The 13,613-nt window shown below is 45.6% G+C and overlaps 1 protein-coding gene across 1 annotated transcript; it reads left to right on the forward strand.

Annotated features, from left to right (window-relative positions):
* Window positions 1-4,127: 4,127 nt before the first annotated feature.
* On the forward strand, window positions 4,128-12,231 carry GNAT2 (G protein subunit alpha transducin 2; the record flags this gene model as incomplete). The annotated part of the gene is made up of 8 exons (XM_080800127.1): window positions 4,128-4,254; window positions 5,974-6,016; window positions 6,314-6,455; window positions 7,170-7,327; window positions 9,237-9,365; window positions 9,587-9,716; window positions 11,353-11,506; window positions 12,041-12,231. Exons 1-8 carry the CDS (start codon window positions 4,137-4,139, stop codon window positions 12,229-12,231), a joined length of 1,065 nt encoding a protein of 354 aa, XP_080656253.1. The 5' UTR covers window positions 4,128-4,136.
* Window positions 12,232-13,613: the final 1,382 nt, after the last annotated feature.

Genomic DNA, 13,613 nt, shown 5'->3' on the forward strand with positions numbered 1-13,613 from the left:
TGGGAAATGAAGGAGTGAGTCATCCCCCTTGGCCTCCAGCTTCTTAATGTTGTCTTTGAGCCTCTGGGATCTGCCCTAGCTCTAAACACAGCTTCCTCCCCTCCTACCCTATTCACCAGACTGGTTCCTTTTAAATGGCCCTCCCTGAGCCCTAGGCCCTCACTTAATTCTCTGGTGAACGCTTCTCTTAGACTCTGGCCTGCAGCCCACTGTGACGTCAGCTTCCCCCCAGGCCAGACCACTCTCTGCAGACACTGGGCTTGGGAGGGAATGCCTGCAGCCTCACACAGGTTAGAACTTGGCTAGAACAGTGCCTCAAAGCATCCCCTATGCCCAGATCCTTCTCAAACCAAGCTGCTCAGCTCTCATTTCTCAGCTTGCCCAGACAGACCTGTCACCCCTGACCCCATTCCCCCAACACTGTTTATAGCACCATGCAGCTGTACCCAGCTGTACTTGTTTTTGTCTTCAAATGGTTTTAGCCACGCCCTGCCCTGCCACTCCAGGCCCTCACTGGCTAGCCCCAATGCTGCCCCTTCGCCATCCTCAACTGGCCAACATATCCCATTTCATCTTTCCTGAGCACAGTTTGCACCTCAGGCCTCCATGTCTTCTCTCACGCTTTCCTCTCCCCAAAATGCCTTACCCCTATTTCTATGTTCTGCTTCTCTAATCCAAGTCTGTTCATTTAGTCACTTCCTCCTTTCTTCCACAGAATTTTTCAGTCTGACAGTTAAAAATGTTTATAATTGTCTTGCCTATCAGGGGTGGAGGTTGGGTTTTAAACAGCTCTGAATTCTCCAGCAAAGTGTTCCTTTCATTAAACTGTTTCTCTGTGGGGCGCCTGGGTGGCTCAGTGGGTTAAAGCCTCTGCCTTCGGCTCAGGTCATGATCCCAGGGTCCTGGGATTGAGCCTCAGCCCCACATCGGGCTCCCCTCAGCGGGGAGCCTGCTTCCTTCTCTCTCTCTGCCTGCCTCTCTGCCTTCTTGTGATCAAATAAATAAATAAAATCTTTAAAAAAAAACAAAACAAAACTGTTTCTATGTGAATTTACCCCTCCTCTTCCTTTGGACTGGAAGGTCCTGAAGGCAGTTCCTCATTCATGTGCCCTCAAGTCCACCCAGGACAAGGCTTTACCCACAGTCCCCACCACTGAAGGTAAGACAGATCCTGAGATCTCCCCTTAGCCCAGCAAACAGGACAAAACTTGTTGGGAAATGGTGAGTCTTTTTCCACTCATTTGGTTATCAGGCTGTGAACCAAGACTCCTGAACTCTAGCTGATTCTAGCTTGTTTATTAAGGTGAGGATCATCTTTCTGTGCTTCTAAATGCGAATAGCACCTACATGCTTTACCTACTCCACTAGGACACTGAATTCAAATTAATAAAGTAGAACAGCCACAGGAAAGGCACAGGAGCTGACGACGGGAGGCAGGAGGTCACTGGCGCCAGGATGGGTCAGCACAATTAGAGGCCAGGCATGGGTCAGGAGCTCCCTTACCAGCTTGGTAGTGGGAATGGGAACCCAGCAAACTAGGAAACAAGTAGAAGCAGCACAGAAGTTTGCAGGGGTGGTAGCTGAAAAAGGAATAGCTTGAACATTTTCCCTATGCGTGAAACAAGTTCATGGTTCTTTTCAAAATGCAATTGCTACTGTTAGCAAGCTTATGCATTTGTCTTTTATGTCCAAGTGTTCTTTTACTGGCTGCTTATATGGGGGTAGTAGAAAGATCCCCTGATGTATCTGTTTATTAAGCTTACATGACCTTGAACAAGTTACTTAACCCTCAAGCCACAGTTATCTGGTATGTAAACTAGTGACAGAGCACTTACCTTGAAGTTAGCATTAGAATGAACTGATAGGAGCCACACAACTTGTCTAGCACAGTTCCTGGCAGTCCCCTGCTCCGAACAGAGAAGATTTCAGCACAGCTCTGGCCTGGGTGTGGGTTACCAATATTGTGGGTAGGCTAGGGCAGGGCTAGGGAGGTATAATTACTGAAACTTTATAGCCAAGATTCCAAGACAGTCACAATTTCAAAGACACTCTCCTGTTTTCTCTTAAGTCAAGGAGCATTTGCCAAGTTTTGATTGGGAAAACATGATCACTATGGAAGGCACCTTGGCGGCTACCTACTTCTCCATCAGCCCTGAGTGCCTGGGCTCCAGGCCCAGAGCTTCTCATCCAGATACTCAGATATGCCGCTGAAAGGCGGTGGAAGGAGGAAGATGCTCATGCTCAGCAGTGGCTCAAGGCACCTAGTAGGTAGGAGCCCCAGGAGCTACCTCCCACTTTTTCCAGCCCAGTGGACAGGCCACTGCAGCACATTTCCACACGAAAAGGAAAGAACACGTTAAACCCTTCAAACTCAAGTTAAATCCTCAAGTCCTTGGCTGAACATTAAAATCACCTGGGGGAAATTTGGAAATCTTCATGCCTGGATTGTGTTCCAGACCAACTAGTTCAGTTTTTTCCAAACTTGCCACATGATGATAATCACCTACATTAGCTATTTTAAAATAGTTTCTCAGGCTCTGGAATCAGCACCATTACCAGAAAATAATGATTCTAAAACACACCCCTTTAAAAATATACAGGATATGTTAACATCTTTGAAATCTGAGTGATCTTCTAGGCAGCAATATCTAAGATTTGATGACACACAGAAACCAGCATCTCAGATGATCCTCATAATCAGGCAGGTTTGAGGGAAAAACAGTTCCCTAATACTTTCTAGGGCAGCACTTCCTGAATTTTAACATCCTTAGAGTCACCTGCAATTCTGTTACAACGCTGGTTCTGAATCAGGTGGGTCTAGGTTGAGGCGTGAGATCCTACATTTCTAAGAAGCTCCCAGATGAACTGTGCTAGGCCTTGTGCCACATTTTGGGGCCACATTCTTAAGTATCTCCTTCTGAGGAAGTTCCACCAGCAACTCACTTAATTAAACTGAAATAACAGGCATAAAGAAATATGACCCATGGAGGGAGTCTCTGATAGGTCTGAGAGGCAACAGCAGGACTGCACTCTATCATTTCTCCCCAGGAAGGGGCAGCAGGGATGAGGGCCAGAGGGAGGGCCATCCCAACCTTTGCAAAGCCAGAGGCTAGAGTCCAGTACCCAAAGAAGCAGACCCCCAGTCTAAACAGCAGCAAAAGCTCACTCGCTAACTGAAAGTGGCCTCAGGTGGCTTTAGTGGGTTGACAGGAAGCAGCCCCATTCTGTCTACACATACCCTTTTTCCTTCCTTCAGTCACCAAACCTTTACTGAGGGTCCGCTGATAAACTACAAAGTCAGAAGGATTCAAAGACGAATCACATCTGGTCCCTGACCTCCAGGGGAAGGAATTCAGCCCAGGGGGAACCCACGTGCAATGCAAAACACAGTATGAAGTGGTAAGCACTAGTACCAGAAGCACACAGAGAGAGGGATGAGCCAACATAAAGAACAATATGCTAATAGCTTCCTGGTGCAGCAGGCACAGGAGGAGCTGGAGGAAACATTTCTAATCTTTCCACAAAGGGCATCACCCTAAACAAAACTCCTTGCCAGGACCAGCCTGGTATGATGCTTTGATGCCTTGAAGCCCTTAAAACCAAGACTCTTACAATCTGGAGCCTCAGGATGGGCAGAGTTTCCTGAATTTATGCCTCTAATCTCTAGCACTAAGATGCAAGTGAATCCAAGGAAGTAAGAGACTTTCAGGGGATCAGCCCCTCCAAAGAATGGGGCAGCCGTGATCTCATTCCAGAGAGCTTCAGTACCTGCCACCTATCCTCCTGTGCCAGAATCCCGCAGATCATTTTCCTAGTACAGAATCCCAAGTCCTTGCCCTTTGTCATACTGAGCTCTTAATTGGCTTTGACCCATCACATTGCTAGATATAAAGGCTACAATCCCTAGACTAAGTAGATCTCCAGCTGGGTAGGGAGTCTCAGCCAAGACAGGCAGGGCACAAAAACCTAGAGCCCACTCCCTCACCTAGCCCCCTATAGGACCAGCTTTTTAGGAGGACTACAACGAAACAGATACTCAATCCCAAGTTACTTTTTCCTTATCTTCCATCTCATATAGGAAACTCTAGAGAAGAAGCACAAGGGCCGGAAGCTGCAGCCGAGAAGACAGCAGAAAGATGGGGAGTGGAGCCAGTGCTGAGGACAAAGAACTGGCCAAGAGGTCCAAGGAGCTAGAAAAGAAGCTGCAGGAGGATGCTGACAAGGAAGCCAAGACCGTCAAGCTGCTATTGCTGGGTGAGCGAGATGGGAAGCTGAGCCAGGGAAGGAGAAGGTACTGCTCCTTCCTGCTTATCCTGGATGGTTGGTGGCTTCTAGCCCACCCCATGGGGAGGAGGGGCAGCAGGTCATTTTTCTTCTCCCCAGCTGGTCTCAGGCTAGAGGATCAGGGCTCTAGGGCTGAGCACAGCCACCCCAAGGAGATGCAGAATGCCAAAGCTACCCTGGAATTGTTCTGCTCTTCCTTGAACCAGGATTGTGCAAGGGCCGGGACAGAGTCATTCATCTCCAAATCTAAATATAATACCTCACAGCTTGGCAAATACAGTGAACCCTGGGCTTGCAGACAGTTACCCAATCTGCAGTCAGAGAGCTCTGAGTCAAGGACTCAGGAGAGGACAGTGGACTCAGAAGTCCTACCATATAATCAGTGCCATGTAGTCCTGGGGACAGGCCCACTGGTGCTTGCCAAGTAAACTGGTTCCTTCTCCTTGCTTCCAGTACACAATTTGTATAAATTTTAGAACCAGGGAGCCCTGAGGGAGGAGGAACAAAATCTTTTTCTAGGGCAGTCCTTTCCTAGCTTTCTGTTCAAGAGTTGCCTTGAGAGCCCCTGCCAGATCGGAAGTTTATCAACCCGATGACCTCCTAAGCAGATCACAGGTCTGTGCTGAAAAAAGAAAAGCACTTCTGTTGGTCATTCAGAGAAGTTGGTCACAGCCATAAATAGAACCAAGACAATGAAGAGTTTGGGACACCTGGCTTAGGGGGAAAACCTCCAGTAGTAGGACAGAGGTAAGTTAGAGCAGGCAGCATCTGTGCAACAGGACATAGCTGGCTGGGTTGTTTTGAAGCCCATGAGGAGCCAGGGAACTGGAGCCCCAGGCCATGGCATCTCCCCTTCCCCGGCTGCTCTGTGAGGATACTGCTGTATGCTGGAACAAGATTCCAAGGAGCCCAAGAAGCTACAGAAGGGGAAAGAGATGACAAGGCCACTAAGAGATCTTTTAAGCCTAAGCAGCTTTCTTCCACATTCAGGATAAGCAGCTTAGAGGGAACAGGCGCAGGCTAAGTGGGAGGGGGTTAACCCATCAGGGCCACGCAAACTGGGGAAGAGGGTTGAAGGGTATATGGAGGGGGAACGGAGTGCAAATGGGAGGACATTAGGACACTAGGACATTTTAGCCAATAAAGGAAAAAGCATGATGATGAAAAAAACGGTATTTCAGTGAAGTTATAAAGCTCTCTGCAATCCTGCCCCAAGATCACTCTCCTGAGTAAAAATAGACAGAGGAGAAATGTGTTAAAGGAATTCCCCTGAATCTATCAGTGGTTCTCAATGAGATTTTGCCACCACTCCCTCTACCTCCCCCGGACACTGGGAAATGTCTGAGACATTTTTAGTTGTCACAGTGGAAGAGAAAAGTGCTATTGGCCTCTTAGCGGGTAGAGGCCGGGAATGCTGCTAAACACCCTAAAATGCACAGGACAGTCCCCACAAGAAAGAATTGCCCAGCCCAAAATGTCAGCAGCGCAGAGACTGAGAAACTCTGCTCTAAATCCAGACTGAATGACCCGAGTTCAAGGCTGGCAGAAACTGAGAGCAGCAGTCATCCCTATGTGTTCTCCCCTAACAAGACTCCCAAGCAAGTCCTAGCTTGGACTTCTCACAGGCCACCTACTGGAGGGTTGGGGAGAACCGGTAGAAAACTGAAGCATAAGCATTTCTCCCTGCAGGTGCTGGAGAGTCAGGAAAGAGCACTATCGTCAAACAGATGAAGTGAGTAGGAACAAAGCCCCAGAAGACAGAGGTAGGGTGAAGAAGTCAGCAGAGCCAACAGAGGCATGGAGGATGAAGGGCTCCTTGGCCTCAAGAAACCCATATGTAAAGGATATAAAGAACCTGATTCCCAATGCTCCTCATCTGCATGCCTTCCCCCCATCACTCTCCACTTTGGGACAGCAATAGGCATGAGATCGGGTTCTTATGACCCTTTAAATCCTTCCAGATTCCCAATCCCTTAGGTCTGGTTACTCAGGTCCAACTAAGAGCTGGGTGTCTGTCTACTCCTTGCAGGATCATCCATCAAGATGGCTATACGCCAGAGGAATGCCTGGAGTATAAGTCCATCATCTATGGGAATGTGCTGCAGTCCATCCTGGCTATCATCCGGGCCATGTCCACACTGGGTATTGACTATGCCGAACCAAGCTGTGCGGTACGTGGTTAACAATATGTGGTTAAGAGTGGGAGGAAAGGCTAATGAGAAGAAACAGCAGCCAACAAGCTATGAGGAAACATGAGTCAAAAAAGAGTTTCATGTAACTAAATCCCATCCACTGAGCTTCTGGTCTTTTTACTTCAGTCTTGGAGAAGTATGCAATCCCTACCTTTAAAATAAATTACAAAAATCTGCTCTCAGCTTTGTCTGCCTTTTTGTCTTATTTTACCATTTAAATTGTTCTCCTTGGGCTCCTTGCCCTGGCCATGGAACTTTTATAAGCTAAATCTCTAGTTCCAGTTTTTGCTTTTTCCAAGATTTGAATCATTGAAAGAAGGTGATGGTTTCCTGTCTCCCATGTTGTCTATTTCATGGTCAATCTGGTCTTTAAACGTCCAACCTCCCTGGAGCAGAGGACCCACATTTGTGGTGGTACCCTTTTGGACAAAGGCTGGAAGATAGAAACACCAGAGGAAGCTCCTGGAACCTAGGTTTTCCCATAGGCATCCCAGGATGGGATAAATTGCCACTCTTTATATTCCCGAAGCACACTCAAAATTAATTAGTGTTTTCTTAGCATCTTCACTGGATGCTGTCTCCATCTTGGGCTTTGGTAGCAAGGCAAAATGCTCTCCTTTCAGCAGTATTCCCAGAAGCCTCCTGGAAAGCCATTACTCCTGTGCCATTCTCAGCCAGGTCTCTGCCTTACAGGATACTGGGCGACAGCTCAACAACCTGGCTGACTCCACGGAGGAGGGCACCATGCCTCCAGAGCTGGTGGAGGTCATCAGGAAGTTGTGGAAGGATGGTGGGGTGCAAGCCTGCTTCGACCGAGCTGCAGAGTACCAACTCAATGATTCAGCATCTTAGTAAGACTGTGACTAGGGATGGGGGTGGGATGAGGTGTAAGCAACCAGGTCTTCCAGGAGAAATCACAGCCAGCCTAAAATTTCAGGCTGAAAGCTGGAGTCCGAAGGACTGAATTCAGCCTGGATACCTGTTTTGCTTAGGCTTGAGCAGTGTTCTACTATGCTTTGAATGTGATGCCTTTAGAGACACACCGCCGCAGTCGTCCTACTCTGTATTGTTTTACACTGGCTCACTGCAGCCTACAGAGCTGAAGACCCCCAGAATTCAAAACAAAGGTGCTCTGTTTAGTAGCCCTCAGATTGCTGTCCTCTTCATCAATTCATACACACAGCGTCTCCTTTCAAAACCATGAACGTGAAGACAGACCTGCAGTTCTGCCATGGGCTCTCCCAGGAGGCACTTGATTCATGATGGCCTTTCCTTGGTGCCATTTTCTAGCTGGTAACATTAATGTCACCTAGACTCAGGCCACTTACCAGAAGTGAATGCCTCCTTCACCCATACATAGTATCTTATGTCAGGGTGCCAGGGCATGGAACACAGAAACTTTCAGGGGCAACCAAAAGAAGTTGGTCAGGGGTTAAAAAGAACCAACGTTGCAAAGCTGGTTCCAAAATGATAAGGTACACATCAGTCATACCTCTAATGGCATGGAATCTATCATAGATGGGCATGAACTTTGCAGTCAAACAGACCTGGATTTAATACTTTTTCTGTCACCTAGTTCTGTAACACGGTTCTCATTTGCCGTTCACAGAGCACTGACTCACCAAGGCCCAGGCACTGCCGTGTGCATGACGTACACAGTCTCATTTGACCTGCACAGTAAGCCTCTGAGGTAGAGACTACTTTGTATTAGTCCCATTTATAGATGAAGAACTGAGGTTCAGAGAAGTTAATTAACTTACCCAAAGTCATATAGATAAACGGCAAAGGCTGGATTTGAATCCAGGTCTATTTCACAAAGTCGAAGGCTTTTTACAATACACCACAATGTCTCTTGACCTTGGCCCCAGTCACTTAACTCTTCTGAATTTTTCCTTCATTTGTAAAATGGGATATGAAACTTAAAGGTGCGAGGTTAAATGAGAATTTAAATGTGTGAATGCCCGGCACACAGTAAGCACTGTTAATTTTTCTTACCTTCTTCTGTTATCTCACTCCGTATTTGCCTTCTTCCTGTCTTTTAAAATTTTTTTATAATAACTGTCAAACATATCGGAAAGCAGAATAAGATAACGAATCTGGCTATCCACTGTTAACTCACAGCCACTCTTGTTTCACCTCCATCTCCTACTGGATTACTCTGAAGGGAGTCCCACATAGTCCCACATCCTAAAAATTTCATTATGCATCTCAAAAAAAAAAAAAGACTTAAAGAAATAACATAATCATCACACTTAAATATTTAATAATTCCTTAATGTCATCAAAAACCCAAGTCAGTGCTCATTTAAGTTTCCCAGTTATCTCAAAGGTTTGCTTCCCAACTTGATTCAGGATATAAATAAGGTCTCATGCTAGGCACCGAATCACATCTCTTAATGTCTCTGAAGTCCCTTTTAGTCTACTCTTGAGTCTTGATGGAACTTTTGGCACCCATTTAAACCACCAAATCTCACTGAAGGGTCTAGAAAACCTTGCAGCCAGGCAAAACTTAAGGGAATGTTATCTAACTTGACTTAAATGCGACAGAACCCCTGCCTCAACTGGGCATGCCTCTCAGCCCAACCCACACTCCCTTTTGTAAGGACACATGAAGTTTGAAGGAATGAACCTGAAGTTTAACAGTATGGATTCTAGTCCTGGTTCTATCACCAAGTTAGCTGTATAACTTTAGGTAAGACCCTTTACCTTTCTTGGCCTTGGCTGTGGAAAGTTTATGTCAATTCCAAGCTCTTTTCCCTAGCTACCTGAATCAATTAGACCGGATTACAGCCCCTGACTACCTCCCTAATGAGCAAGATGTGCTTCGATCCAGAGTCAAAACCACAGGCATCATTGAGACCAAGTTTTCTGTCAAAGACTTGAACTTCCGGTAAGTCCACAGTTCCCTGGGGTACCACAGATACAAACATGGTTCCAAGTACACCTCAGATACCAAAAAAGGGCAAAAGGACATGATTCTTGGCCTTCACTAAAGCCCCATCTGAAGGACCTCCCTATTTCTCCCCCTTTCCCATCTCATTGCCAACTGGCCCCAAAGTGGCCACCTCTCTGGGGTAAACACCAAGTCCATGTGCTGTTTTTTCCCCTCAGGATGTTTGATGTGGGAGGGCAAAGATCAGAGAGAAAGAAGTGGATCCACTGCTTCGAGGGAGTCACCTGCATCATTTTCTGTGCGGCCCTCAGTGCCTATGATATGGTGCTAGTGGAAGACGATGAAGTGGTAAGTAGCCTTTGCACAAAGCAGCTTTCATAGTTCCCCTGCGACCCTTCCTCTAAGCTTTGCATCACCAATTCTTCAACTTGGATGATTTCAAGACAGTCTAGCAGTCCTCCAGCAGCCAAATCAATGTCTCAGGCAAACAATTCTAGAAAAACCTCCTCTTTTCCAGGTTCTAGGTTAGCACTTTAGAACTCCAGATTTATTGGGAGTGAACTTGGTCTCAGATCAGCCATCCAAGAATCACTTGGACATCACACAGCTCACAAAAGGAATCGAGAATTAAAGAGACAAGGGATCACAATGGGCTTGGTAAAGCACAGGAGTTACACTTAAGACTCTCCCAGGCTGCCTATGGAAATAAAGGATAGGAGTTGAAAATGAACAAGCAGAATGACAATGTATGTTTGTATCTTTGTGCAACATGATAGAGGGGTTGGACTACTCATCTCATTTGGAAGCCTAAATATGTACTGTCAACAGGACTAAGGAGAGACTGGCAAACCAGGTTTCTCATGTGCCACTTAAATTGGCAGCTGGAAGACTACCTGAGGATGAGTCTCTTGAGCCTGCAGATTTTAACAGAGGCTCTGCAGGCCCAGCGTCTGCCCAGCCAGTTACCTCTGGAGTTTGAGACAGAGGATATCACTGCATGGAAACGCTAATGGAGGCCCACAGCTATGGATATCAGACAAAGCACCTACACTCCCATTCCTTGCTCCAGTTCTTCTCCCTTCTCCTTAGCAGAGTTCAAGTTCACATGAGAGCTCTATGAGTATCTTCTATGCAAATTCATTTTCAAGATCTCTTCCATCTTTAGCCCTGAAGTCTATGAGGTTTTAAGGGGTTCTGCAGGAGTATTAGCAATGATAAAAGGCCACAAAAAGTAGATTTGTTTTCTTTCCTCATTAGATGAAAAGACTGAGCCCAAGCCAACTAATAGCATACTTCAAATCCTAAAGACCTGCTCCCTGAAAACAGGCTGGTCTGGGGAACTGGCAACATCTAGACTGCGCAGATACACAGCACAACTTCTCAAAGTGGCACTCAGAGGAAGCAGGCAGAAGCACTGTGGTGTGGCATCGAGAAATTTTCTAGCCCTCACCATTTGACACCGAGGCAATAACCCCTATTATGTTTCTGCCCAAACTGAGATCCAGGACTCTGTAACAGAAGCCTATCAAAATCATCCTGAGGGGGGAATAAAGTCATCCTGGAGACACAACCAGGCACATGAAAACTCAGGCCTAGCTTCAATTGTGTATTCACTGCACCTACCGGCATCGAAGTCCCTGGCAATGCCCTGGCAGCCTAAGCTCAGCATAACATTGATTGTACAACTCTACGTCAGCCACTGTCATGGACACTCCATATACGATCTCATCAAACCTCCATAATAACCCTGATAGGGAAACTGAAACTCAGGAAAGCTTGGTAATCTGCCCCAAGTCACACAACTATGACAGAATGATTAGAAGGGCAGCTACATCATCTGGGCTCTATCCCACTACACCAAAAGGAGATAAGTTCTTCCTCTTAAATTTGGAGCATTAGTCTCTCCAAGGGGAACAGGAACAGGAAGGAGAAAATATACCCATTAGCTCAATCTGAAATCTCTGATGGTGTTTCCTCCTCCTAGAATCGCATGCATGAGTCATTGCACCTCTTCAACAGTATATGTAACCACAAGTTCTTTGCGGCTACTTCCATCGTCCTCTTTCTCAACAAGAAAGACCTCTTTGAGGAAAAAATCAAGAAAGTCCATCTCAGCATTTGTTTTCCAGAGTATGATGGTAAGTATCAAGGGCTGGAGACAAGGGTAATAATTTCTCGGTAATGATTGGTGAGCGCCTGGTTTCCTATACCAAGGAGACACGAAGGAACCTGTCTTTAAGGAGTACTAAGTCTAACTCCTTTGCTTTCCTGGGTTGATGATCCCTTATCCCTTTAATACTGAGTTCCTCTTATGTGCCTTGTGATATCCAAGTGATCCTTGGATGTCTAATCTGAGAAACTTGGGTATTCAGTCACAGGTTTAAATTCAGATGTCCCTGGAACAGAACAGATGTTAGATGCAGGAGAGCCGCCGACTGTTCAGATGATACCTACCAGAAATCAAGGGTGGAGACACCCTCTCCTCGATTTCATTGTCCAACTCAAGTGATAAACACTGGAGTGCAATAAAGGAGAGGACCCTCCCTCTAAAAATAGGCCCCCAACTGCAGTTGTCCAACACATTTCATGGATCAAATTGGTCACCTAAAAAAGTAAGCAGCTAAGAAGGGTTAATTTATCCCACTTCTTCACTATTTTTTCTGGGAAACCAGGAAACAACTCTTATGAAGATGCAGGGAATTACATCAAGAGTCAGTTCCTTGACCTCAACATGCGAAAAGATGTCAAAGAAATCTACAGTCACATGACCTGTGCTACAGACACGCAGAATGTCAAATTTGTATTTGATGCAGTTACAGATATTATCATCAAAGAAAACCTCAAGGACTGTGGGCTCTTCTAATCCTCATTTCTCTTCATGTACACATTCCCTAAACGGGCTTGGAATTTGGCTAATTTCAAGCAGAAAAGCATAGATCAATATACCACGGCATGAAGAGTGAATCCATTCTCCTTTAGAGATGGACTTATACGTGATCGCAACTATGTCCCGTACGTTCCTTTCAAATTGGGATAGCTAGTGCAGTTTAAAGAGCACAACGCCGGAGTCAGGAGACCCAGGTGCCAGAACTGGTTCTTTTACTACAAGGTATAAATATTTCATTTCTCTGAGCCCTGAGTCACTCATCTATAAAATAAAGATAACTTCTCCACCAGTTCACAGGGTTATTCTAATGATCACAAACATAAACTGAATGTAAAGAGCATAAAAGCTGTGTTGTTAGAATCACAGAAAGAAATCACAGAAAGAAAAGCAGTCACTTAAGAAATTCAAGGCCAAGTTTTTAGATGAACTATCCCAAGGAAAGCAGCAAACCTTCCCTACATTCTGCAAAAGAAAACAATTAAAAACAAGACCTCAATAAACATACCATTTTTTACAAACAGACTCTATGTAGCTTAGCTCAGAGATCTGAATCACTGGATTGGAGATAGGAGTTTCTAAGGCACATGTCCAAAATTAACCATCTTTATTAAGCAGATTATCCCTCCGCAACACCCCCCCTCAAAACTGCCATTATCTCTGTAATTGTCTCAGGTATACAAGACACTTTTTTTTTAAAGTAGGCTCCATGCCCAGCGTGGAGCCCAATGTGGGGCTTGAACTCATGACCCTGAGACTGAGACTTGAGCTGAGATCGAGTCAGACGCTTAACCAACTGAGCCACCAGGTGCCCCTCCGGTATACAAGACACTTTCTGAATAAACTTGGAAGACTTCAGCACACTCCCACTTAGAGTATTAATGATTTTATTGCTACCACTTATTAGTCACAGAATTTTTTGGTAAGTGTATTTATTTAAGCAATCTCTATACTGAACGTGGGGCTTGAACTCACGACCCTGAGAAGAAAAGCTGCATGCTCTTCTGAGTAGGCCAGACAGGTGCCCCTCAATCACAGAATTTAAAGTAAGCAAAGCCAAAATTCCCACTTCAACTGCTATTGTTTCAGAACCCAAAAAAAGCAGCAGATCTTGCTTTAGGCACTGAAAATCTCTGCAGCTGAATCCATGTGATGCCTGGCTGAAAACAACATCTCCCAATACAGAACAACAAGTAAATTATTTCTTTGAACCTCTCTGAGGGGAAACGAAGCTTGCATTTATCTTGACAGGAGGTGGTGAAGTCAAGTACAGATTTAGCATTTACAACTACTAGTGAGGAAAGCTCTTGGCATCCAAGATTTAGTATATAAAAGAAAGTGTCAATTAAAATGAAACTGCT

This window comes from Martes martes, assembly GCF_963455335.1.
Source record: "Martes martes genome assembly, chromosome: 4".
NCBI classification, from domain to species: domain Eukaryota; kingdom Metazoa; phylum Chordata; class Mammalia; order Carnivora; family Mustelidae; genus Martes; species Martes martes.